Source organism: Patagioenas fasciata, chromosome 1 (assembly GCF_037038585.1).
Source record: "Patagioenas fasciata isolate bPatFas1 chromosome 1, bPatFas1.hap1, whole genome shotgun sequence".
Lineage (NCBI taxonomy): Eukaryota > Metazoa > Chordata > Aves > Columbiformes > Columbidae > Patagioenas > Patagioenas fasciata.
This window is the reverse complement of record NC_092520.1, coordinates 214,227,961-214,247,869: the sequence shown is the minus strand read 5'-3', so window position 1 is coordinate 214,247,869 and position 19,909 is coordinate 214,227,961. Positions and strand designations below refer to the sequence as shown.

The 19,909-nt window shown below is 48.6% G+C and overlaps 1 protein-coding gene across 3 annotated transcripts in view; it reads left to right on the top strand.

Moving 5' to 3' along the window:
• Window positions 1–19,909, top strand: part of NRF1 (nuclear respiratory factor 1) — a 73,420-nt gene that overhangs the window by 22,848 nt on the left and 30,663 nt on the right. For all 3 annotated transcript variants that reach the window (XM_071803563.1, XM_071803564.1, XM_065842278.2), the window contains exons 3-9: window positions 168–282; window positions 3,505–3,631; window positions 4,164–4,304; window positions 10,773–10,931; window positions 12,352–12,546; window positions 14,733–14,834; window positions 17,427–17,584. In XM_071803563.1, the coding sequence (XP_071659664.1) occupies window positions 168–282; window positions 3,505–3,631; window positions 4,164–4,304; window positions 10,773–10,931; window positions 12,352–12,546; window positions 14,733–14,834; window positions 17,427–17,584 (997 nt within the window). The remainder of the gene's footprint in view (window positions 1–167; window positions 283–3,504; window positions 3,632–4,163; window positions 4,305–10,772; window positions 10,932–12,351; window positions 12,547–14,732; window positions 14,835–17,426; window positions 17,585–19,909) is intronic.

Genomic DNA, 19,909 nt, shown 5'->3' with positions numbered 1-19,909 from the left:
GGATCCAAACTGCTGGGGAGCTCAGCAGGGTCTTTGGGTCACCCAGTCCGGTGGGGAGACCCTTGAGCCCTTGGGACGCAGCCCTGGTTGGGGGGACAATGGCAACGTCCCTTCTGGCCAGTTCCTGAGCTCTGTGTCGATTCACCCTTTGTGGGTTGATTTTCCAGGCCCTGTGGGGATGGCAGCAGCCGCGGCCGTGGCAACGGGTAAGAAACGAAAGCGACCACACGTTTTTGAATCCAACCCATCAATCCGCAAAAGGCAGCAGACGCGCTTGCTACGGTAAGGACCCATCTGCCTCCGGTGCCGCGGGTGGGAGACCCTGTGCTGGCCACAAGTTGTCCAGCGTGGGGATGTTTTTGAGGACCTTTTCTGCAACCCAAGAGCTTTGTATAAATGGGTTAAACTGCAGCTCTGCTCATCTTTAATGTGATATTATGATCGCTAGGACTGACGTGACCATTCTGTTTTAACCCCAGCTGGTCACAAGTTAAATCTATCATGGTACCATTGCCTTGCAAGATGTTCGTGGTGCCTTTAACAGCCTGAGAATCACAGAATAGTTTGGGTTGGACCTTAAAGGTCATCTAGTCCAACCCCCTGTGATGAGCAGGGTCATCTTAACTAAGTCAGATTGCTCAGAGCCCTGTCCCTTTTTGTCTTCTGCATTCTTTTTCTAGTATTTTTTCTTACTGTATTTTATATTTTCCCTTTTCATCACTATTGCTTTTTTGTTGCTACTGTTGTTTAACCTGTCCCCTCCAGTGCCACCGAAATCTGTGCTCATTCAGAATCCATGCTCTTATTTCTAAAAGACAAAGAAATCTAAAGATTACATTTAACGTGTTACAGGGTCTGTTATCCTCTGTCTTATGTTCACGCACATTTGATTATCGTTAAAGCAAACTCCACACATACCAGAAGTGGTGTGCGAACAGCACAGACCAACAGTCTTGTATCCAAACACCTTGAATTGTTTTTTTCATTATTATTTTGTCTGTAAGTCCAATTAACAGCCAGAACTTTTCACCTCTTGAACTCTCCTGTTGTCACTGACTAATGCACAATACAACATGACCAAAACATGATACGCTGCCTTTAATAGTGATATTTTGCAGGGAGGTTGAATGACTTAGTGTCCGTCAGGAGCTACAGCCGTATCCCAGCTCTGCAGTGGCACAAAGAATTTATCTACCTAATGAAAAAACTCTTTTCTGCACTATGAAATGGTCCTGTGAATAAATCTGGTGCGTGTGAACCTGTATTTCCACTGCCAGCCGAGCGCGTTGTGCGAGCTCCGTGTCGCAGACCGACCCAGCCTGTAGCGCACGGTGTGGGGAGAATAACCAAGGGGAGAATAACCAAGGGGAGAATAACCAAGGGGAGGTACCTGCCAGAGCCAAAACATTTTCTTCACGTTTAGAAGCTTGTGTAGGCACCGAAGTGCTGTAGCCCTTCAGGTGCTGCCTTCCGGGTGCTCTGAGGCCGCCTGCCCGCCTGATGGCCACCGAGGAGCAGCGACTGCACGGGCTTTCTGCCAGCCTGGAGACGTCACCCGCAGTTCCACCTGCAGGGAAACATCGCTAAATATTGCCTGCTGCTGTTTAGGGCAACAAAGATGCTGAAGGGAGTGGAGCATCTCCCGTGTGAGGAAAGGCTGAGGGAGCTGGGGCTCTGGAGCTGGAGGAGAGGAGACTGAGGGGGGACTCATTCATGGGGATCAATATGGAAAAGGAGGATGGAGCCAGGCTCTTTGGGTGACAACCAGTGACAGGACAAGGGGCAATGGGTGCAAACTGGAACACAGGAGGTTCCACTCGAATTTGAGAAGGAACTTGTTGGGGGTGAGGGTGTCAGAGCCTGGCCCAGGCTGCCCAGGGAGGTTGTGGAGTCTCCTTCTCTGCAGCCATTCAAACCCGCCTGGACCCCTTCCTGTGGAACCTCAGCTGGGTGTTCCTGCTCCATGGGGGGATTGCACTGGATGAGCTTTCCAGGGCCCTTCTAATCCCTGACATCCCGTGATTCTGTGATTTATTTAGAGGAGAACATCAGGCAGGGAAAGCCCCTGCACAACTCTTCACTTTCAGTAGGACCATGAGTTCATTACAGGACCCAAAGCATGATATTTCTGCATGAGATTTTAATAGGTGTTGTAACAAGGCAGTTTTGCTTTTTAAACCAATTTGGGTATAACTAGGTTATCACGCAAGAGGTGGAGTATTTGTCACCCCATTAATTTGCATCACTGAAATAGTGATGGCCAGAGTTTCATCTTTTCTCCCTCTCTCCTTTTCTAACTCGTGTAAAGTTGATGAGGAATGAAGTTTGCTTCATTATTCTGCTTACCCATCTGCCGAGTTCCACAACACCCATTGCATGTGGTCAAACTGGAACGAACTGGGGCAGCGTTAGTGTTAAATAACATTCCCTGGGGGTGGACTCCCTTTCTTTTATAGCTTCATTCTGCTTTTCCCTCCTTGTCCAGTTCTGCTGACCCAGCCATATTTATTGCAGCGTTTCTGAAGAGCAAATTCTTTTCTCTCTTGAAACATGAATAATGTATATTTTTAAAACTCCTATTTAACGGAATTCTTTCTTCTCCGTGCTTCGTTTTACTACATGCAAGTTACTGATAGAACGCAGCGTTTTTTTGCGCTCTGATAATTCTGACGTGTTTGTGCTTGGTATTTACACCACTGCGGATCCAGAGGGAAGCTCCAGGTTCTGATTCTGGGATCCCTGCGGAGCTGCTGGTGGTGTCGCTGCTTTTCGGCACCGCGACCGCTGCTCAAAGCAGGTTCCAAAATGACCAGGGCAGGTACTGAACCGTCACCTGATGGAGCGCTCAGGTTAGCCGGTGATAACCGCTACTCTCCCTTGCTTCATTAGTTTCTGACACATTCTCCTGTGTTGCTTAAAAGTGAATAAAAGGTGGAAAGTATGTGATGGAGCATTTTCTTCCTAGAGAGAGCTGGTTCCGAAGGGACTTGCTGGTGTGGCCGGTGCCTGTGCTGAGCTGTTGCAGTATTTCTGGCTCTTGCCTGTCATGTAGTTGCCAGTTTAACGCTTATGGGTCTGGTTTGAGCAGGACTTAGATACTGGAGAATTGCAATGGATGTAAAATACCCTGTGTTTGCAATCCTACTGAATCATTCAAGTTCTCTACCTTACAAGTTTTGTATTGCTAATAAATACACTTAAATGGTGACAGAGTGGATATGCAGTCGTAGCTTTGCTGCTCTGGTGATTTCTCTACTTTTTACATGAATGGAAAAAGGAGAGAAGGGACAATAATTGACATTTGAGCTGCTGGGTGAGCGCAGGGAAGGCAGCAGGCCTGCGGAGCCAAGAAACAAGTCGGATACGCGGCTGATCCGACCAGCTGGGGCTCCGTTTCTCACCTGCTTTGTGAACGAGCAACGTTAAGAAAGGGGATTTACAATGGCCAGGGTTGTGTTTCTACAGGGCTCGCGGCTGATAGCTGTTGGCTGCTTTGTGTTGCAGGAAGCTCCGCGCCACGCTGGATGAATACACCACCCGAGTGGGGCAGCAGGCCATCGTTCTCTGCATCTCGCCCTCCAAACCCAACCCCGTCTTTAAAGTATTCGGTGCTGCACCCTTGGAGAACGTGGTAGGTGTCTGTTGGAAAAGCTGGGTGATAAATCAGTTGCTTTCAAGGCAGCCTCACAAACCTGGTAGTGAGCTCAAAGTCCTATCTAAAACCCTAGCAAGAGGATTTCTGGTTGTATGGAGAGTGGTACTGAGGTCCTGCCTTCTCTGCAGCACATCTGCTCAGCACATCTCAGCAGGGCTGAATATCCTGCATTAAACGTTTAAAGTCAGAGGGAGCAGGTAGTGCTGAGCAGTTTGAACTCAGCTCCGCTGTCCGTGCTCGTACCTCGCTGCACACCGGACGGTAAACGGAGCAGATCCTCACCGTGATAAATCTTGCTTCAGAACTTTCAATCCTGTAAATATTTCCACTTGCCAGCGTTACTTGATGTTTCATCATCGAAACGGCCACGTCTTTGGGCCCAGTGGGTATTTTTTTCTTGCTCGCTGCTCCTGCTCCACAGCTCCTTGGGGAAGGCGGCCGGCCCCGCGTCCTTGCGCTCACCTCTCCTGGTGCTCCTTGTTTACCTGAGCTTAACGATTCCCCACAGGTACGCAAGTACAAGAGCATGATTCTGGAGGACCTGGAGTCGGCGCTAGCGGAACACGCTCCTACGCCTCAGGAGGTTAACTCCGAGTTACCGCCCCTCACCATCGACGGCATCCCCGTCTCGGTGGACAAGATGACCCAGGTAAGCGGCCAGATGTGGCAGAACCGGAGAGATTTGGCGTCTTGCAGTCACATCCTGTTATTTTGCAGTGGAGCTTCTGTCTGCATCTCCAGGGGACGCATTCGATCTCCTCTTTCCCGTGGGGCTGTAGCAGCTCAGGTAGTAGTTAGATGCGAAGCTTTGTTATTTGGGTTTATTTTCCACGTGAAACAGTAGAAATGCTGGTAAGGATTAGAGCTCAGGCTGCTGGGGGTGTTCCCCGTTGAGCTGTTTTTGTCACCTCGCATCATCTATGGACAGGGAAGATATTTGTTCTGTACCTCACAGTGATTTTTAGGAAGGTCGCTCCTGGAGCAGAGTTTGGCCTTGTGTTCCTTGGACCTTTTTGTGTGTTCCCGTTCGTTCCCTCCTCTGTTTCCTGCTGTGGGTTGGAGCAGAGGAGATCTTGGTGGTTTAACTCCAGATCACACCCTGAGTGGGATATTTCTGGTGGAAACAGGGGGGACTTCCCTTTGTCTCAGGTCCAGCCCTGTGTTAACCTCCTTATTGCTGGGAGACAGAGGAGAGGACCCCCCAGGGGACCTTCCTTGGTGTAGGAGGGATCATCAATCATCTCTAGGGACGTTTCTGGTCAAAACACCATTTCCATTACTTAGGTGGAATCAGACGAGCTCACAGTTCAACTAAAAATTATACAAAGAAATCTCCTGTACCTTGGCTGGTATGAGATTGTGTTCCTAATCTGTGCCAACATAAGACACAGACTTAGTCGCTGGATTTTTAAGTCATTTTTAAGTAAGCTGAGTAACATCCTGGGGCAGTGCGAGTAGTGACGTTGGAGGTGCCCATACCCACAGCACGTGGGCTCTGAGCAACGAGCAAAGACAACGAGCTGTTCCTGAAGTGCCAGAGAGAAATGGGAGAGAAGCGAGTGTGGAGGAACGAAATCAGGACGTGAGGTTCTTGCAATCCAGTAACTCAGCTGAGAAACTTCTCTGCTTTGCAGCGTGCAGAATATCTGCACATATAAAAAGACCAATAACAAGATCTGTGAGTTTTTGGCTGTTGGTGTTGCACGCACCTTCAAAGTAGCAATAACAGTGACAAGCTCTCACTTCAGAGAAGCCCCCAGCTCGATTTATAATGCATATTGTTTATTTATTGTGATAAGTCGGAAATGAAATATTTTAGCATCAAAGGTCGCTTAAGTGTTTTCTGCTTCTATTTTATGGATAAAACATAAATATCCATAGAATCCTATGGTTAAAATAGTGATACTTTTCACGTTAAGAAAAAAGCCAACCTTATTTTTAGCTTCCAAATGTGGCGTGGCCTCGTTCTTCAGGAAACCTCGCACACGTTGCCCCTGGGGTTGGATTGCTCCACGTCTCCATGTGGGAAGCAGCTCTCCATTCTGAATTTGGGGTGTTTTTCCCACATGTGCAACACTCCCGTGTTCCCCTGGGTTCCCTATGGCTCTGTTAAACGACGAGCGGCTTTTCTCTCCGTGTTCTGCAGGGCCTTTGGTCAGCAGGCGTGCAAACTGCGGATGCAGCAGCGTGACAACGTAAAGCCTCTTATTTGAAGTCCTATTGTGCTATATTGCGGTAAAAGAAGTGTCCTAGGAGCAGCTTTTGTCTTTTTAGTGCGATGTGGTAACTCGAAACAGTTTTATGAAGGTTTCTCCTGAGCTATATGGACAGAACCCACGCTCTTCATGCCCCGTTAGGCTGACCATCGCTGTCCCAGTTAGCTTCAGTTTCCCTATAAATTATACAGAGATGATATTTTATAGATGTCTTTCAACATTATTTTTGAGATCCTTGAATGACCTCAGGCCACTGGAGGACAGAGCACTGGACTGAACAGGCAGGTCTGCAGACCTGTGTGGATTTTCACAACCCAACAGGTCTCCTTGGAAAACTTTCAAGGAGTAAAACGGGGCGTGTGGTGTTTAGGAGATGATTTTGTTACTGAAATCCTCCAGCTGCTATAGATGGGGTGTTTCAAAGAGATGGACCCAATTTGAAATCACTGTGTCTCTGCAACCACGAACCGCTCGTGAACGAAACCCTTACAGCGTGTGGAGGGAACACAGAGCATTTCTAAAAAGGTTACTAAAACTTGAGAACTCATTCGTAGATTTATGTGTAATTGTAACCATGTTGGCTCCATCTTTTTGAAACACCTTGATTTTTGCCAGACTTGAGTGGTCGAGCTTTAGATAGAATGGAAACACATATATGCTGAACGCGATGAGGACACCATGCTGCTTTGGTTTTTTGGGGTTTTATTGCCACAGTTGCGTTTGAAATAAATTAATTTGAGAGCGTGGATGACAACCCTGACTCCCATGCCACTGCAACCTGTCGTGCTGCTAGAGATGCCACCATTTGTTTGGAGGAACCTTGATTCGCAGAGCTGCCAATGTCCTTTGTTAACAAGAAATGAGCTTTTTCGGCTAAGTTTCACAAAGCCCTATGGAAAACCGAAATATTTGCCGGTATAAACTGGGCAGCACAATTAAGAGGTGTGTGATAAGGAGGGGAAAAATGAGGCCTCTGCTTCCAGCAGCTGCGGGAAGAGGAATTAGCTCTTTCCTTTTAATTGCTCTGGAGGGAAATAAAACCCTCGCTAGCCTGACCAAAGATGCGAATGGAGGGCGTCACCCACTTTGTGCAGAGCAAACCAAGGTTTTGCGGTGGGGCTTTTACCCCGCAGCTGTTCCACAGAGAAATCTCGTTGTTTTATGGACTTTGGCTACGTTGACGCCGCACGTCAGAGCTGAGTTTGCCCTTAAAGTCGCTCTCGCTGATATGGTGAAGGAGTCAGATTGGGCAGCGCTGAGGTCGATGCTTTGGTTGGCTCTCATTGAGGTCACTAGAATTTGTTTATGCTCTTCTGAACAGGTGATTTGTGCTTTAATCTGGCTTTTTTTAAAACTTAATGTGCCCGTATGACTTGCATTCTGCTTATACAAGCCACCAAAGTCGATCTGGGCCTCTCAAAAATCACCTTCACGTCTGTTTGCTTGCTGCCCTGCGAAAAGCTTTAGCACAAACAGCAGATATCTTTATGTGCGTGATAGTTTGTGTGTAGGAGAAGCCAAGTGCTGGAAGATGGTCACTAAACTCAGTTTGTGGCTGTCAGATCCTCTCCATGGAGGGGCAGGGGCCGTCCTGCAGTGCTGGACCCCATCACTGGGCCTTACTGGTGCTCCCTTCTGGTCCCGGTCAGAGAGGGGATGTGGGGACCAGCAGCTGCCGGCTGGCACAGCATTTAAGCTCCGAGTCTGCGTTGTGCCTCGAATCCTGGGGGCAGATTTGGGCCCCTCTCCTCAGGGCTCAAAATGGCGGTTGGTGCCAGGGGTGGCGGGATCACCTCAGTGCACAAAATGGCGGCTCCAGGGACAGCGAAATCACCTCAGGGCTGGAGCACAAGTGCGATGGGAGCGGCTGAGGGACCTGGGGGGTTCAGCTGGAGAACAGGAGCTGAGGGGAGACCTTCTGATCTCTGAACTGCCTGAAAGGAGCTTGGAGCCAGGGGGGTCGGGCTCTGCTCCCCAGGAACAAGCGCCAGGAGCAGAGGAAACGGCCTCAAGTTGCGCCAGGGGAGGTTGAGGTTGGATTTGGGGAACAATTTCTTCCCCAAAGGGCTGTGGGGCATTGGAACAGGCTGCCCAGGGCAGTGCTGGAGTCACCATCCCTGGAGGGCTGGACAGACGGACATGAGGTTCTCAGGACATGGGGCAGTGCGAGGGTGGGTTATGGTTGAACTTGATGACCTTGAGGGTCTCTTCCAACCCAAATGATTCTGCGATTCCAGCAAGAACAAGCAGCCATGTCCAGCACTCAGATCTCCAGACCCTGCTGGACGGTGATCCCGAGCGAGACAGCGCGGTCCCTGGGTCTGCCCCTCGGGAACATGAGAGCAAGTCACTCATTCTTATGACTTGACCATGGCTGCAGAGTGGAAGGCAAGAAATATTTACATAAAGAGTAAATCCACAAGCAGACACTTCCATGGGGAAACCCACGGCACCTCCTGCTTTATGCACTGCTGGCCAGGTGGTTAATTTTGGGTTTGATTCCTGTGGCCGGGCATAAATTGCTGTGTTTGCTGAGTGACAACGCTTCTTGTTGAGGACACCCAGGCTGACCCGCCAGCGAGACCTCGTGCAGTTCGGTCAGGGACACAGGGCTTGTCACAGCAGGAAACCCATGGTGACAGCTTGGTTGTGGCCTTCACAGATGCCTGGCGTTTTAATCTGGATGTTTAAACATTCGTTGGAACTTTTAAACTTAAAGAACATTTAGTCTAAAATTGGCTGTTGGAAGAAGAGGAGCCAGTGAAGAGAATACCTGGGAGCTTTGTTGCAGTTGCTGCTTTGCTCTCTTCCACTTTGAGGTGCAACCAAGGCCCTGGGTGGACTCGACTTTGCTTCTCCCAGGTGCTGCTTTTTGGAGACCCTGAGGCTGAGCTGTGGGGACAGGTAGGAAATTCCCAACAAGCATTTTGCTCCCTTCTATAAACCACTTTCCTTAGCAAGGTGTAAACCTTAAGACCGGAGCGTTTCTGGGCACTCCACACACAGGACAACTTGTTATTCCCAGCCCTGGGGTGCAGTTTGCTCTGCTTTGGGCCATTGCAAATGGTAACATCAGGATTAGCTCCTTACCACTAACACTTGAGTTTAACAAATGGCAAGAAACATTTCTTAAAGATTTCTCAAAAAAATAATACGAGCCTTTCCAAAGCTGCCGCTTCTGTAAATCAGAGTGACCTGCTGGGTTTTTTGCTTGAGCAGAGGTTTGATTTTCGGGTGGTTCGTGGCCGGAGTAGCAGAATGAAGCAGTTGCACCCCGAGAGCTGCGGGGTCTTTGTCTCGGTGCCACAGCCCGTGCTGCCCGAGCGAGGCCTCGTTACAGCACTAATTAGAGAGGTCCTCGCGTGGAGCGGGTTGTAACGCGCTGCTGATTGTCTCCCTGGCGGATTAAAGCCAAACCCTCCTTAACAAGTGCCTTGAGTAGCCTGAGCCGCTGAACTCCCTGGGACCAGTAATTAATCCAGCTGGTAACAAGGAGCATGGCTTGCAGGTCGCAGTTCTGCAAAGGAGCTTTTAACTGTTTTTGCACCAGCAACTCGGAGCCATTAGCAGGTTTATTGGAATAAACGGGGACCGGGGAGCATTTCAGCGCTGGGCCTGCAGTGGAAGGTGCGTCATGGACAGGCTTGGCCTGGGAAAAAAGACACCCAAGTGATTTATTTTGGTGTGTTCCCATTTGTAATTGACACAGCTTTTCTGAGATGGTTCAGGGTGTCCATGGGGTGGAGGAACTGAAATGCAGAGTGATTCTTCTAGGATGTGCAGCAGATACAGTGGATTTTCATTGCCGTTAAAGTCCCCAGCCACTGCTGCAAACTGCATGTAATGTAGTAAATCACGCATACAAAGACATTGTTTTCATTTTACCAAAGCACACTTCCATTTTTCTATTTAGCTGTGTAAACTGGGGCCTGTGTTACATCTCCCAGCCAGGCTCTGGCTTTGAGGAACAGTCCTGTGTCCGAAAAAGCATCCACAGATCCCAGTGCTTTTAGCATCGTTCTTAGTGGCCTTAGACTATTTTGCAGAGACCACGGGGACAACCTATGAAGGGTGCAGGGAGATGTTCTAAAACGCAGCTGTTTAGCTTTAAGTTAATAAGGTTTTCTCTGCCATGTGTGGTTGTAAGCTCTGCTTCTCTTCCCGAACCAGCCTTTTCCTGAGGCCGAGTCCCAGTACAAACCCCCAAAGTTTCATAAAACCCTCTGAGTTTTGTATTCTCTTGGATAACACTGTGGATATGACTTGCTCTTGGTGGCAAATCTGCTCAGTTTGCTTTATAAGTCTTTATAAAGTCTTTATAAGTCTTTGCTTTATAAGGTATTATCTCCTGCTGGCAAAGGCGGTCACTAGTTGACTGTGTTTGTGTGCACTAAGGAGAAGTAAACTCAGGTTGAAAGGTGTCCCCACTCTGGCAAAAGTTTAAAATAGATCCAGAAAATCAGTTCAGTGTGTGTTATATTCTGCAGGGGTAGAGAAATGTGTCTGTGATACTGTGTTTTTACATCCAAGCAGCTCACTGAAGCTCCATCCTCATCGCAGCATCTCTGTAAAATGCACATCAGCTCGCATCTCAGTTCCTGTGGGGACACCGAGTGTGGTTGTTTTCTGTACGGCAGCGTTTGAACCATGAATATTGTGTTAATAGAGTGTGTGTTTGGACCTTATTGTTGCAATTGGCTGATGTAATTTTAGTTTTGCTCTTCCACGTGCTGCTCAGCTGTTCTCAGCTCAGTCTTGGGAGAAGGCGTTGAGGCCTCTTCCAGTTGATGGTTCCAACAGGATGGGAGTTAAATGTAATAATTCTGGTACTTTTGAGGTGCATAGTACAGAGATATGAATACATAAAACAACCTTCACCTCTCGTATGCCGTTTGTTCCAGGCACAGCTACGAGCTTTCATCCCCGAGATGCTGAAGTATTCCACGGGTCGCGGGAAGCCAGGCTGGGGCAAGGAAAGCTGCAAACCCATCTGGTGGCCTGAGGACATTCCCTGGGCCAACGTTCGCAGCGACGTCCGCACAGATGAGCAGAAGCAGCGGGTGCGTATCTCTCATGTTGTGAGGCCAAACCTCGAATCCTGGGGGCAGTTCTGGGCCACTCACGCCAAGAAAGGCCTTGAGGTGCTGGAGCGAGTGGAGAGAAGGGAACGGAGCTGGGGAAGGGGCTGGAGCACAAGTGTGATGGGAGCGGCTGAGGGAGCTGGGGGGTTCAGCTGGAGAACAGGAGCTGAGGGGAGACCTTCTGATCTCTGAACTGCCTGAAAGGAGCTTGGAGCCAGGGGGGTCGGGCTCTGCTCCCCAGGAACAAGCGCCAGGAGCAGAGGAAATGGACTCAAGTTGCACCAGGGGAGGTTGAGGTTGGATGTGGGAACAATTTCTTCCCCAAAGGGCTGTGGGGCATTGGAACAGGCTGCCCAGGGCAGTGCTGGAGTCACCATCCCTGGAGGGGTTTGAAAGGCATGTAGATGAGGTTCTCAGGGACATGGGGTAGTGACAATGTCTCAATGATCTTGAGGGTCTCTTCCATCCTATGGAAGATTTTATGTCTCCCACCTTCAAATGGAACACAGGGCTTACAACCCATTTTTGTGGGAATAGTTTTCCCCTCAAGTGACAGAAGAAACGACAACATGAGCCCTTCCGTGCCTTCTTGTTAGACATTCAGCCTGGGAAGACAGTGAGATGAGAGAGGCGTAACAGTCTGCTCTGTCCCTGCTGGGGTCGTGTGACGAGCAGGTATTGGAACCACATCTCTTTCTGAAACAGGTGCCCTTTTCCCTGGCTGCAGAACCTGCTTGTTGCTTTGGCCTTACGAAGCAGCCTACCCAGCCTAAGTCTGCTCTCTGAATGTGCAGGTCATTTAGTGTAGAGTCTGTGTCACAGCCTCTTGAAGCCTTTGAAGGGATTCTGTCCCATCCTGAGAAGCAGGGACCTTTGTACTGAGAGGAATGTGGTCAAAAATGTGTGGTGGAGCCAGGAAAAAATGAGAGAACTGAGTGGGAAAAGTCTGGGATATCAGTTACGGCCGTGGACCCCGTGTGCAGATGATGTTTCTACCAACCTGTCACAAAGATAACCAAAGAAAGTCCTGCCAGGGGCAGGACCTGTGCAGGCTGATGTGGGTCTGGTGGAGAGGGGTGCCCAGTGAGGCTGGGAATGGTGCTGTGGCAGACGGTGCTTTCCTACATTTCCTTCCTTTCCCTTGCCCAGCTGCGCCCGTTCTGTGTCTCTACACACAAATTCGGTAGCTCTCCAAAGTGGTTTCTGAGTTGTGGGGAAAGTGGGGGATGAGAAGAGAGGAATTAGGTATTTGGGGCCTTTCTTTGATTTGAGAATTTGTTGAAAACCACCCAGTAAAACCCAGTAAAGATAAGAAGGCAAATCGTAACAGCAGCAGCACTGCAGTTGTTCAGAGCGTTTCTTTACGCTGACTCTTCGCTCCTCTTGATTCTGCTGGTAGGTGTCATGGACCCAAGCGTTGCGGACGATCGTGAAGAACTGCTACAAGCAGCACGGGCGTGAAGACCTGCTCTACGCGTTCGAGGATCAGCAGACGCAGCAGACGACGACCACACACAGTATAGCACACCTGGTGCCCTCACAGACCGTGGTACAAACCTTCAGTAACCCCGATGGCACCGTCTCCCTCATCCAGGTGAGTGGAACTCTCTGGCTTAAAAGTTTAGAATCATAGAATGGTTTGGGTTGGAAGGGACCTTCAAAGGTCCCCCAGATCCCCCCTGCCATGAGCAGGGACATCTTCAGCAGCTCAGGTTGCTCAGAGCCCTGTCCAGCCTGGCCTGGGATGTCTCCAGGGATGGTTCATCCACCACCTCTCTGGCCAACCTGGGCCAGGCTCTCACCACCCTCAGGGGCAACAGTTTCTCCTGAATCTCCCTCCTTTAGTTTAAAACCAACACCCCTTGTCCTATCACAACAGGGCCTGCTCAAAAGTCTGTCCCCATCTTTCTTATGGGCCCCTTTTAAGTCCGGAAAGGCTGCACTAAGGTCTCCCTGGAGCTTCTCTTCTCCAGCTGAACACCCCAGCTCTCTCAGCCTGTCCTCCCAGCAGAGCTGTTCCAGCCTCGGGTCATTCCTGGGGCTCCTCTGGCCCCTCTCCAGCAGGTCCATGTGTGTCCTGTGCTGAGGACCCAGAGCTGGACCAGCACTGCAGGGGGGTCTCAGCAGAGCGGGGCAGAGGGGCAGGATCCTCTCCCTGCCCTGCTGCTCACACTCCTTGTCATGCAGCCCAGGATACGGTTGATTTTTGGGCTGCAAGCGCACGTTGATGGCTCATGTCCCATCTTTTACCCCCCAGCACCCCAAGTCGTCCTCCTGGGGGCTGCTTCCCATCCCTCCATCCCCAGTCTGGGTTGATACCGGGGGTTGACGTGACCCATGTTCAGGACCTTGCACTTGGCCTTGCTGAACCTCACAAGGTTCACATGGGCCCAGGTCTCCAGCTTGTCCATTCCCATCATGGCAGGCTTGGGATCACGTTGCCGCATCAGGGAGGTGGTTTAGAGCAAACTCCTTTTGGTAGCTTGACTTGTCCTTCAGGAATTTTGTCTTTACCTGTGTGTCTTAGCCCACAGGTGCATTAACCCAGTGCTCCCACCCAAAGAACCAGTCTCGTTCTCTCTCTTCCCCACTCCCACCCCTCGTTCTCCTGTTATGGCAGTACAAGCATTTCTGGAGCTATTTGGTCAAGGGATCTGACCTGAGTTTAATGAACCCATTTATAAAAAGTACAATTAATGATGTGGCCACACAATGCCTGTGGTGGCAATGGGATGGGGTGATGGGAGGAGAGGTGGTGGGACCACCTTTCTTTAATGGCAGGGAACAGCTTAATCTATGACATGAGGTATTTCTGTGCCCCATGTTCTTCATCTTACACCTCAAGTACAATATATAAATCACACACACCAAATATATTTATCCTCATGACACTCCCTGGGGTAACGATGCCTCTTACACCATGGTACAGAGGGGGATTCGGAGCAGAAAGGGCCGCGTTCAGGCTCAGTAATTCTGCTGTTCTCCGTGCATTCCTATTGGGGGGGACAGGTTCTGGCAGCTCAGGAATACCAGAAATTTAACTCCTTTCTTGAAACTTCCCAAAAGCTCCTCATGGGTGTGAGATTTGAGCCTCGGTTTCCCCTGTGCCCCTGCCCCCAAACCACCTCTGCCCTCATGCTGAACTGACCCATGGTTTGTCCCTCTTGAGCATCATGTTTTTAGTGCAGTCTCAAACATCATTTTCTGTTGGTTGTTCTCACCTCACAACCATGAAGGTAAAAACATGTTTGGTTTTGTTTGTGTGTGTTGTTTTTCCCCACACAAAAGCTTTTTAGAGGTTGTTGCTCACCAGGCTGGTTCTGTTTGCTCACCTGCTAACGTACATTTGCCCTTTGAGTAGCGTTCTTTGAGGTGCTGGGCACCTGAGATCCCATTGACTTTCTTATATTTCTATTTAATTCTCCTTAGAAACAAAGCCGCGCATCTCCCTACCTTTGTCTTTTCCCAGCTGTTAAATGGGGAAAAGGTAATTTCCAAAGGTGATGGGATAGTGAGGATGAACTGGAGGTGCCTGGAGATGAGAGACCCAGTGAATGGGAGCATTATAAATAATGATTGATGTGCAGGGTGTTCTGATCCAGGACCATTGGGTGGTAGTATTTTCTGTGACCTCTGCAATTACAATTATTAATAATTATTATTCTCTGTGGGTGCGATGCTTTTCAATATAAGAGCACTTGAGCATCCCTTTGTCTGAATTCTGTGGACATTTTCCTGCACTAACCGACGTGTTCCACGGCGTTTTGTTGCTTTCCGCAGGTTGGCACCGGTGCTACCGTTGCCACGCTGGCCGATGCCTCAGAGCTGCCCACCACAGTGACCGTCGCACAAGTCAATTATTCTGCGGTGACTGATGGAGAGGTGAGGACCTGGCTCGTGTTCACGGGGCGCAGACCAGCACTGGCCTATCTGAACTTCTGTAAACTTCAATATTTACTAGAATTATGTGGTCCCAGGAGACACCAAGCCTTGCTTGGTGCTGTGTTAAGGGTTAACATACATCTGAATGTGAGAATCTATAAAATTTCATGTAGAAAGTGCTGAACTGTTGTGATTTTGACTCAGAACTGCACAAATGCAATTGTGGTGGAAGCCTTCTTTCTGTATTTCATATTTTTTAAAAGAAATATTTCCTATATATTATTTATTTTGTTGGTTGGACCTGATGATCTTAAAGGTCTTTTCCAACCAAAATTATTCTGTTATCTATTGTAGCAGAGACTTAACAACATACACACGTACACATTCATGTTTTCATGTTGAATAACCATTCCGTGGGTGCTTGATTGTCAGTTCGGAGTTGGGGGCGATACCTGGGGTGTTCTGAACCTGTGGATCCAAAGGATATTGCAGGGCCGTGGGCAGATCCTCTGAGGCTTTGGCCACTGACCTCTGGATGAAACGGGGCTGTTCCCTTTGCCGCAGCTTTCAGGGAGGTTTGCAGGCGAATCCCAGAGAGAGCTGGATAAACGCACAGCAGTGCAGAGGCAGCAGGAGATACCGTGGGGTTACTGTTCCCTTTACTGGCAAAGTTTCCTCTGCTTTGTGACATTGCAAAGTTGTTTCTATCGAGGAATCAATCAGACCATTTCAACCCTTAAATCCGAACACTCGAATTTGCAAACATTTATTTTCCCACTTTTTTTTAATTGAGGAGTAGCGGTTTTATTGTGTGTGTTTAAGGAACATTCATTCAACACTACAAATAGATTTTTACCCTGCTTTCTGCCACCAAACCCACATTTAAACCAGGCTGCAAGTCACTTTGTGCCGCTTCGCACGCCGCACAGTGTGCGTGGGGGCGACGCGCTCTGGGCGGCTCTGCCTGGATTGTGCTTCGGCAGCGAGAGGTGGCAGCACACAACAGCTTTGCTCCGCTCCAGACCCCGTTTCCACCTCAGACCCGTGATAAACCGGCTCCGGCGCTGTGATCTTGATGTACTTTGCGGCTGCTTTGAGGGTTTTCAGGAGCCGGTTGTATCTCGTGAGATCGGAAAGAAGTTTTTCAAAGGCACAAATAGAGATCGGGGGAACACAGGCATCTGATTCCTAACGTGAACAGAATATCTGAGCATTACCTTGGATGAAATAAGTGTACAAAATAAACTTGCTTTGCAGATGGGTGCTGTTTCTCTGCACACACAGACCCGTAGCTTGCCGGCAGCCTCTCTGGGGGTGTTTTTGTCCTGCTGTCTCTTGCTGTGTGAAGATTTAAGTTACCTTGGAGTTAATCTATATGTTTATAGGATGCTGAGCAGCGCGGAGCAGGGATGCTCGCAAACTCAATCCGACTCTTTTCAAATCTTTACCGTCTGCAAGTTCTTCCTCTCTGGGCGCTCAAACTTGTTGCAACTTTCCTAGAAGATGTTGCTTTCTTTAAAATGAGCTTCCTTTCTCCTTTTCGTGATGCTCACTGCTTCCTCCCTGCTTTGGATCCTTTTGCCCGGGGCAGCTCAGGGCACAGGGCAGTGAAGGTGCCTTGAACGTCAGGTGGCTGAGGATGGTTGGAAAACTTCACTGAGCACCTGTGCAAGTGCTGGCAAACCAGATTGGCAGCTGCTGAGGAGCGTGTGATAGAAGATGTGAGTGAAAGCACAACAGCATCCTCCGCTTCTTTAGGTTTTTTTGGTCCAATGCATATTTCTAGTTCACATCCTGGTGGATTTTGTGGCTGTACACTCGTTATCTCGTGAGCTGTGAACTCCCAAATGGAGAAACGTGGGCAAGGTGGAAAATGAGCAACCGAGCCTGAACTTCAAGTGACATGAATCCTGTCTGCATAAAGGTCTGGAGTAAGGGAATTGAAAGTACCCAAAATAGATGACCATTTTCCATCTGACATCTTTTGTTATCAAGTATATTGCCGCAACACAAAGAAATTCCAGTTGGCTCAAACGCACCCAAGTTCACAAGCGCTGTACCAATAAATCCTGAATGAGAGCATGGGCTGTTCCCCAAAAATGACAACAGATGGGTGCAGAGAAATCAAAACAGGGGGACAAGCACAGCCTGTTTCCCTGGGGGAGGTGATCCACGTTGGGTTTCCAGCACCCCAGAAATGCAGCTGTTTAATATAATGAACCGCCCAGGCTGGCAGGCGGTGATCTGAGCACACCGGTGACCAGCACTGTCCCCTCTTGTGGCAAAGGTGGCCGGACAAGAGGGATTTGTGGGAGGTTGAGGAGCTTCGCAGATATTTATGGGCTACTCTTTCCGCGTGTTTGGAGGTTGAACATGTGGATAACAGCAACTAAAACCATGGGCTCACTGGAGAAACTCACTCCAGCGATGTTCTCAGGTGGATCTCAGGCTTCCTCCCTTTTTTTCCCCAAGGCACATCAGGATTCCACAAAAACCTCTTGAAACTCTCTGACCCTTTCACTTTAGGAAGCAACTGTGTGTTCCTGGGATAACATCCTACCCTAGGGCCTTTCTTTGTGTTTTTCCCCATAGGTGGAGCAGAACTGGGCGACGCTACAGGGGGGTGAGATGACCATCCAGACGACGCAGGCATCGGAGGCCACGCAGGCGGTGGCATCGTTAGCAGAAGCAGCGGTGGCAGCATCTCAGGAGATGCAACAAGGAGCAACTGTTACCATGGCACTCAACAGGTACGGCGGAGAGATGGCGGCTTTTCACTTGAGCAATGCAAAACGCACTGTGTGAAGTCCTAGTAGGCACTTTTCCTTAGCAAATTCCTATGTCCAGGGGTCTGCACGACAGTTCTCGATCTCCACTGTAACCACAGAAGAACAGTGACATGGAAAGAGGAAAAGATAGGTAGTAACTCTACCCTGTAAACGATCTTATTTGTACAGCAAGGGTCCAGTTACAAAAACAAGCTTGCCAAGCAAGTAAGAGTCATGATGTGCTTATAGCACCTCTTAAATATTCTGATCTGGGTCTCCCTCGGTATTATTAATGATTTCTTACTGAAAGACACAGCGTCGGCCTCAGTGACATGGGAAGTTTCACACTGCTCATCCAGATCAGGATTTTGGTCTAGAAGCAGCTGTGGGTTAGGCCAAGGCACAAGTCCACACAGCTGGTGGCCAGAGTAAAGCTCTAAGACCTTGTTTATACACAAATTACTAAGTTACTCACCAAGATTTTGGGGGCATTCAACATCTTGCTTCCAAATTGCTGTTGCAGCTGAATCGTGAACACACCCAGAACTGTTTCTTCTCTTTGTGCTCCAGATTCAGGTCCGTAGTTATGTTCTTTTCTACTACCGTGTGAGGTTGGTTAAGTAGGCTTTTTACTAATAATTTCACTGTAAAATTGCCTTTTAAAAACCAGTGGATTTTCTGGGACATCATAAGAAGAATTGCAGGAAAAAACCCATCTCTTGGAATCCAACTTGCAGGATTTTATCCTGTACATTTCCAGGCAAGAGGTTTTTCTATGGGTTTTTCTTGACTACAACATCAGTGAGCTTTTGATTTTAATTTCATCCCATCACTACTAGTTTTAACTCTTAAGTTGGCAACGGGCTGTTTTTTCCTGTATTAGCTTAAGCAATTATGAATCCTTAATAAAAAAGAAAGATTGGACCAGATGATCCTTGCGGTCCCTTCCAAACTGGTATTTTATGATTCTATGATGATTCTGTGATCTCGGAATCCTATGGGTGATGCGACCTCCATCAGGTTTGAGGATGGGAAGTATTAGACCTTCTAGTTAAAGAGGACAAAGTGGAGATGGGTAATGAATCCATTGATTTGAAGCAGTTCATGTTTATGGAGCACCCTGTAACTGGAAAAGACTTTTATGCTGCAGATCGTGATTATTTTCAGGGATACAACCATGCAAGTAGATACAAATAAGTGCTACGCGAAGTCGGGGAAACAGGGTTACACCAGTATGGTTTATCCCATGTTTGCTGTGTTGTAGTTGGTTTTCCTGCAGTGTAATTGCCTCCATGTAGCTGTAGGTTTGAAAGAGAGATGAGCCAAAGGGGAAAAAGACAGAAGAAGAAAATATTCTGGTTCAGTAACAGTTTTTAGGAGCTACGCTGAGAGACAGAGGGGCTGGTTAGAAATGAAGATACACCCTGCGTGAATACAGCTGCAAAGCAAACAGCATCTAAGCACAGAATCAGGAAAGAGAAAAAACGAGTGGGAACTTGAGTCAATTGTTCTACACAGAATGAGCGGCGCAGTTAAGGAAAAGCATCCTAGGGGAAGCTCCGGGGTTGCTCCTTCAATCTCTTCTTCCGCAAGAAGCGCTAAAGAAAACAGCTACTTTTTTAGTTCATTAAGGTCAGAAAGGGTAGGAGATTCAGCTGCAGGAAGGAGGTGCCTTTGGAATGATTGTGTGATGAGCCGTGGGTCTCCAGAGGTCGGTAACGGGTAACCAAAAGGTCTGGAGAAACCTGGAGAGCTGCTGAAGGACGCTGTGCAACTAAATGGCAGATAAAATGTCAGTAAATGCAAAATTATACATATACAGTGAAATATCTCCTGTGAGGAGCTGGCGATGCTACCTGTTACCATTCAGAAAGCATTCAGGGCGCTGCCCTCCAAGAATGTTTTGTCGCTGCTGAGCAGATATAGTCAAAAGAATAAGTTGAATATTAGGAATGATAGGAAAAGGCACAGTGGGCAAGCCAGGATTAGGCCCCTGGACTAATTCACGGTGTGGCTACGTCTTGAATAACGTGAGAAATGGTCACTCCACTCCAACAGATGTCTCATATTTAGAAAAATCTAGAAAGGATGAGCGTGATCAGAAGCCAGGAGGAGTCCTTGCACAGTGGGTGGACTATGGCTCTTCAGTTTGGGAAGGGCATTACTGGAAGTCTATGAAATCATGAGGAAAACAGTTCTGTTCTTCGCAATATCAGTAAGGGCTGCCCAGCCAGACCAAGGTGGTAGTTTTTGGGGTACCGGAATGCAGCTTTTTGTCCAGCAGCATCTCATGAAACGCGGAACTCA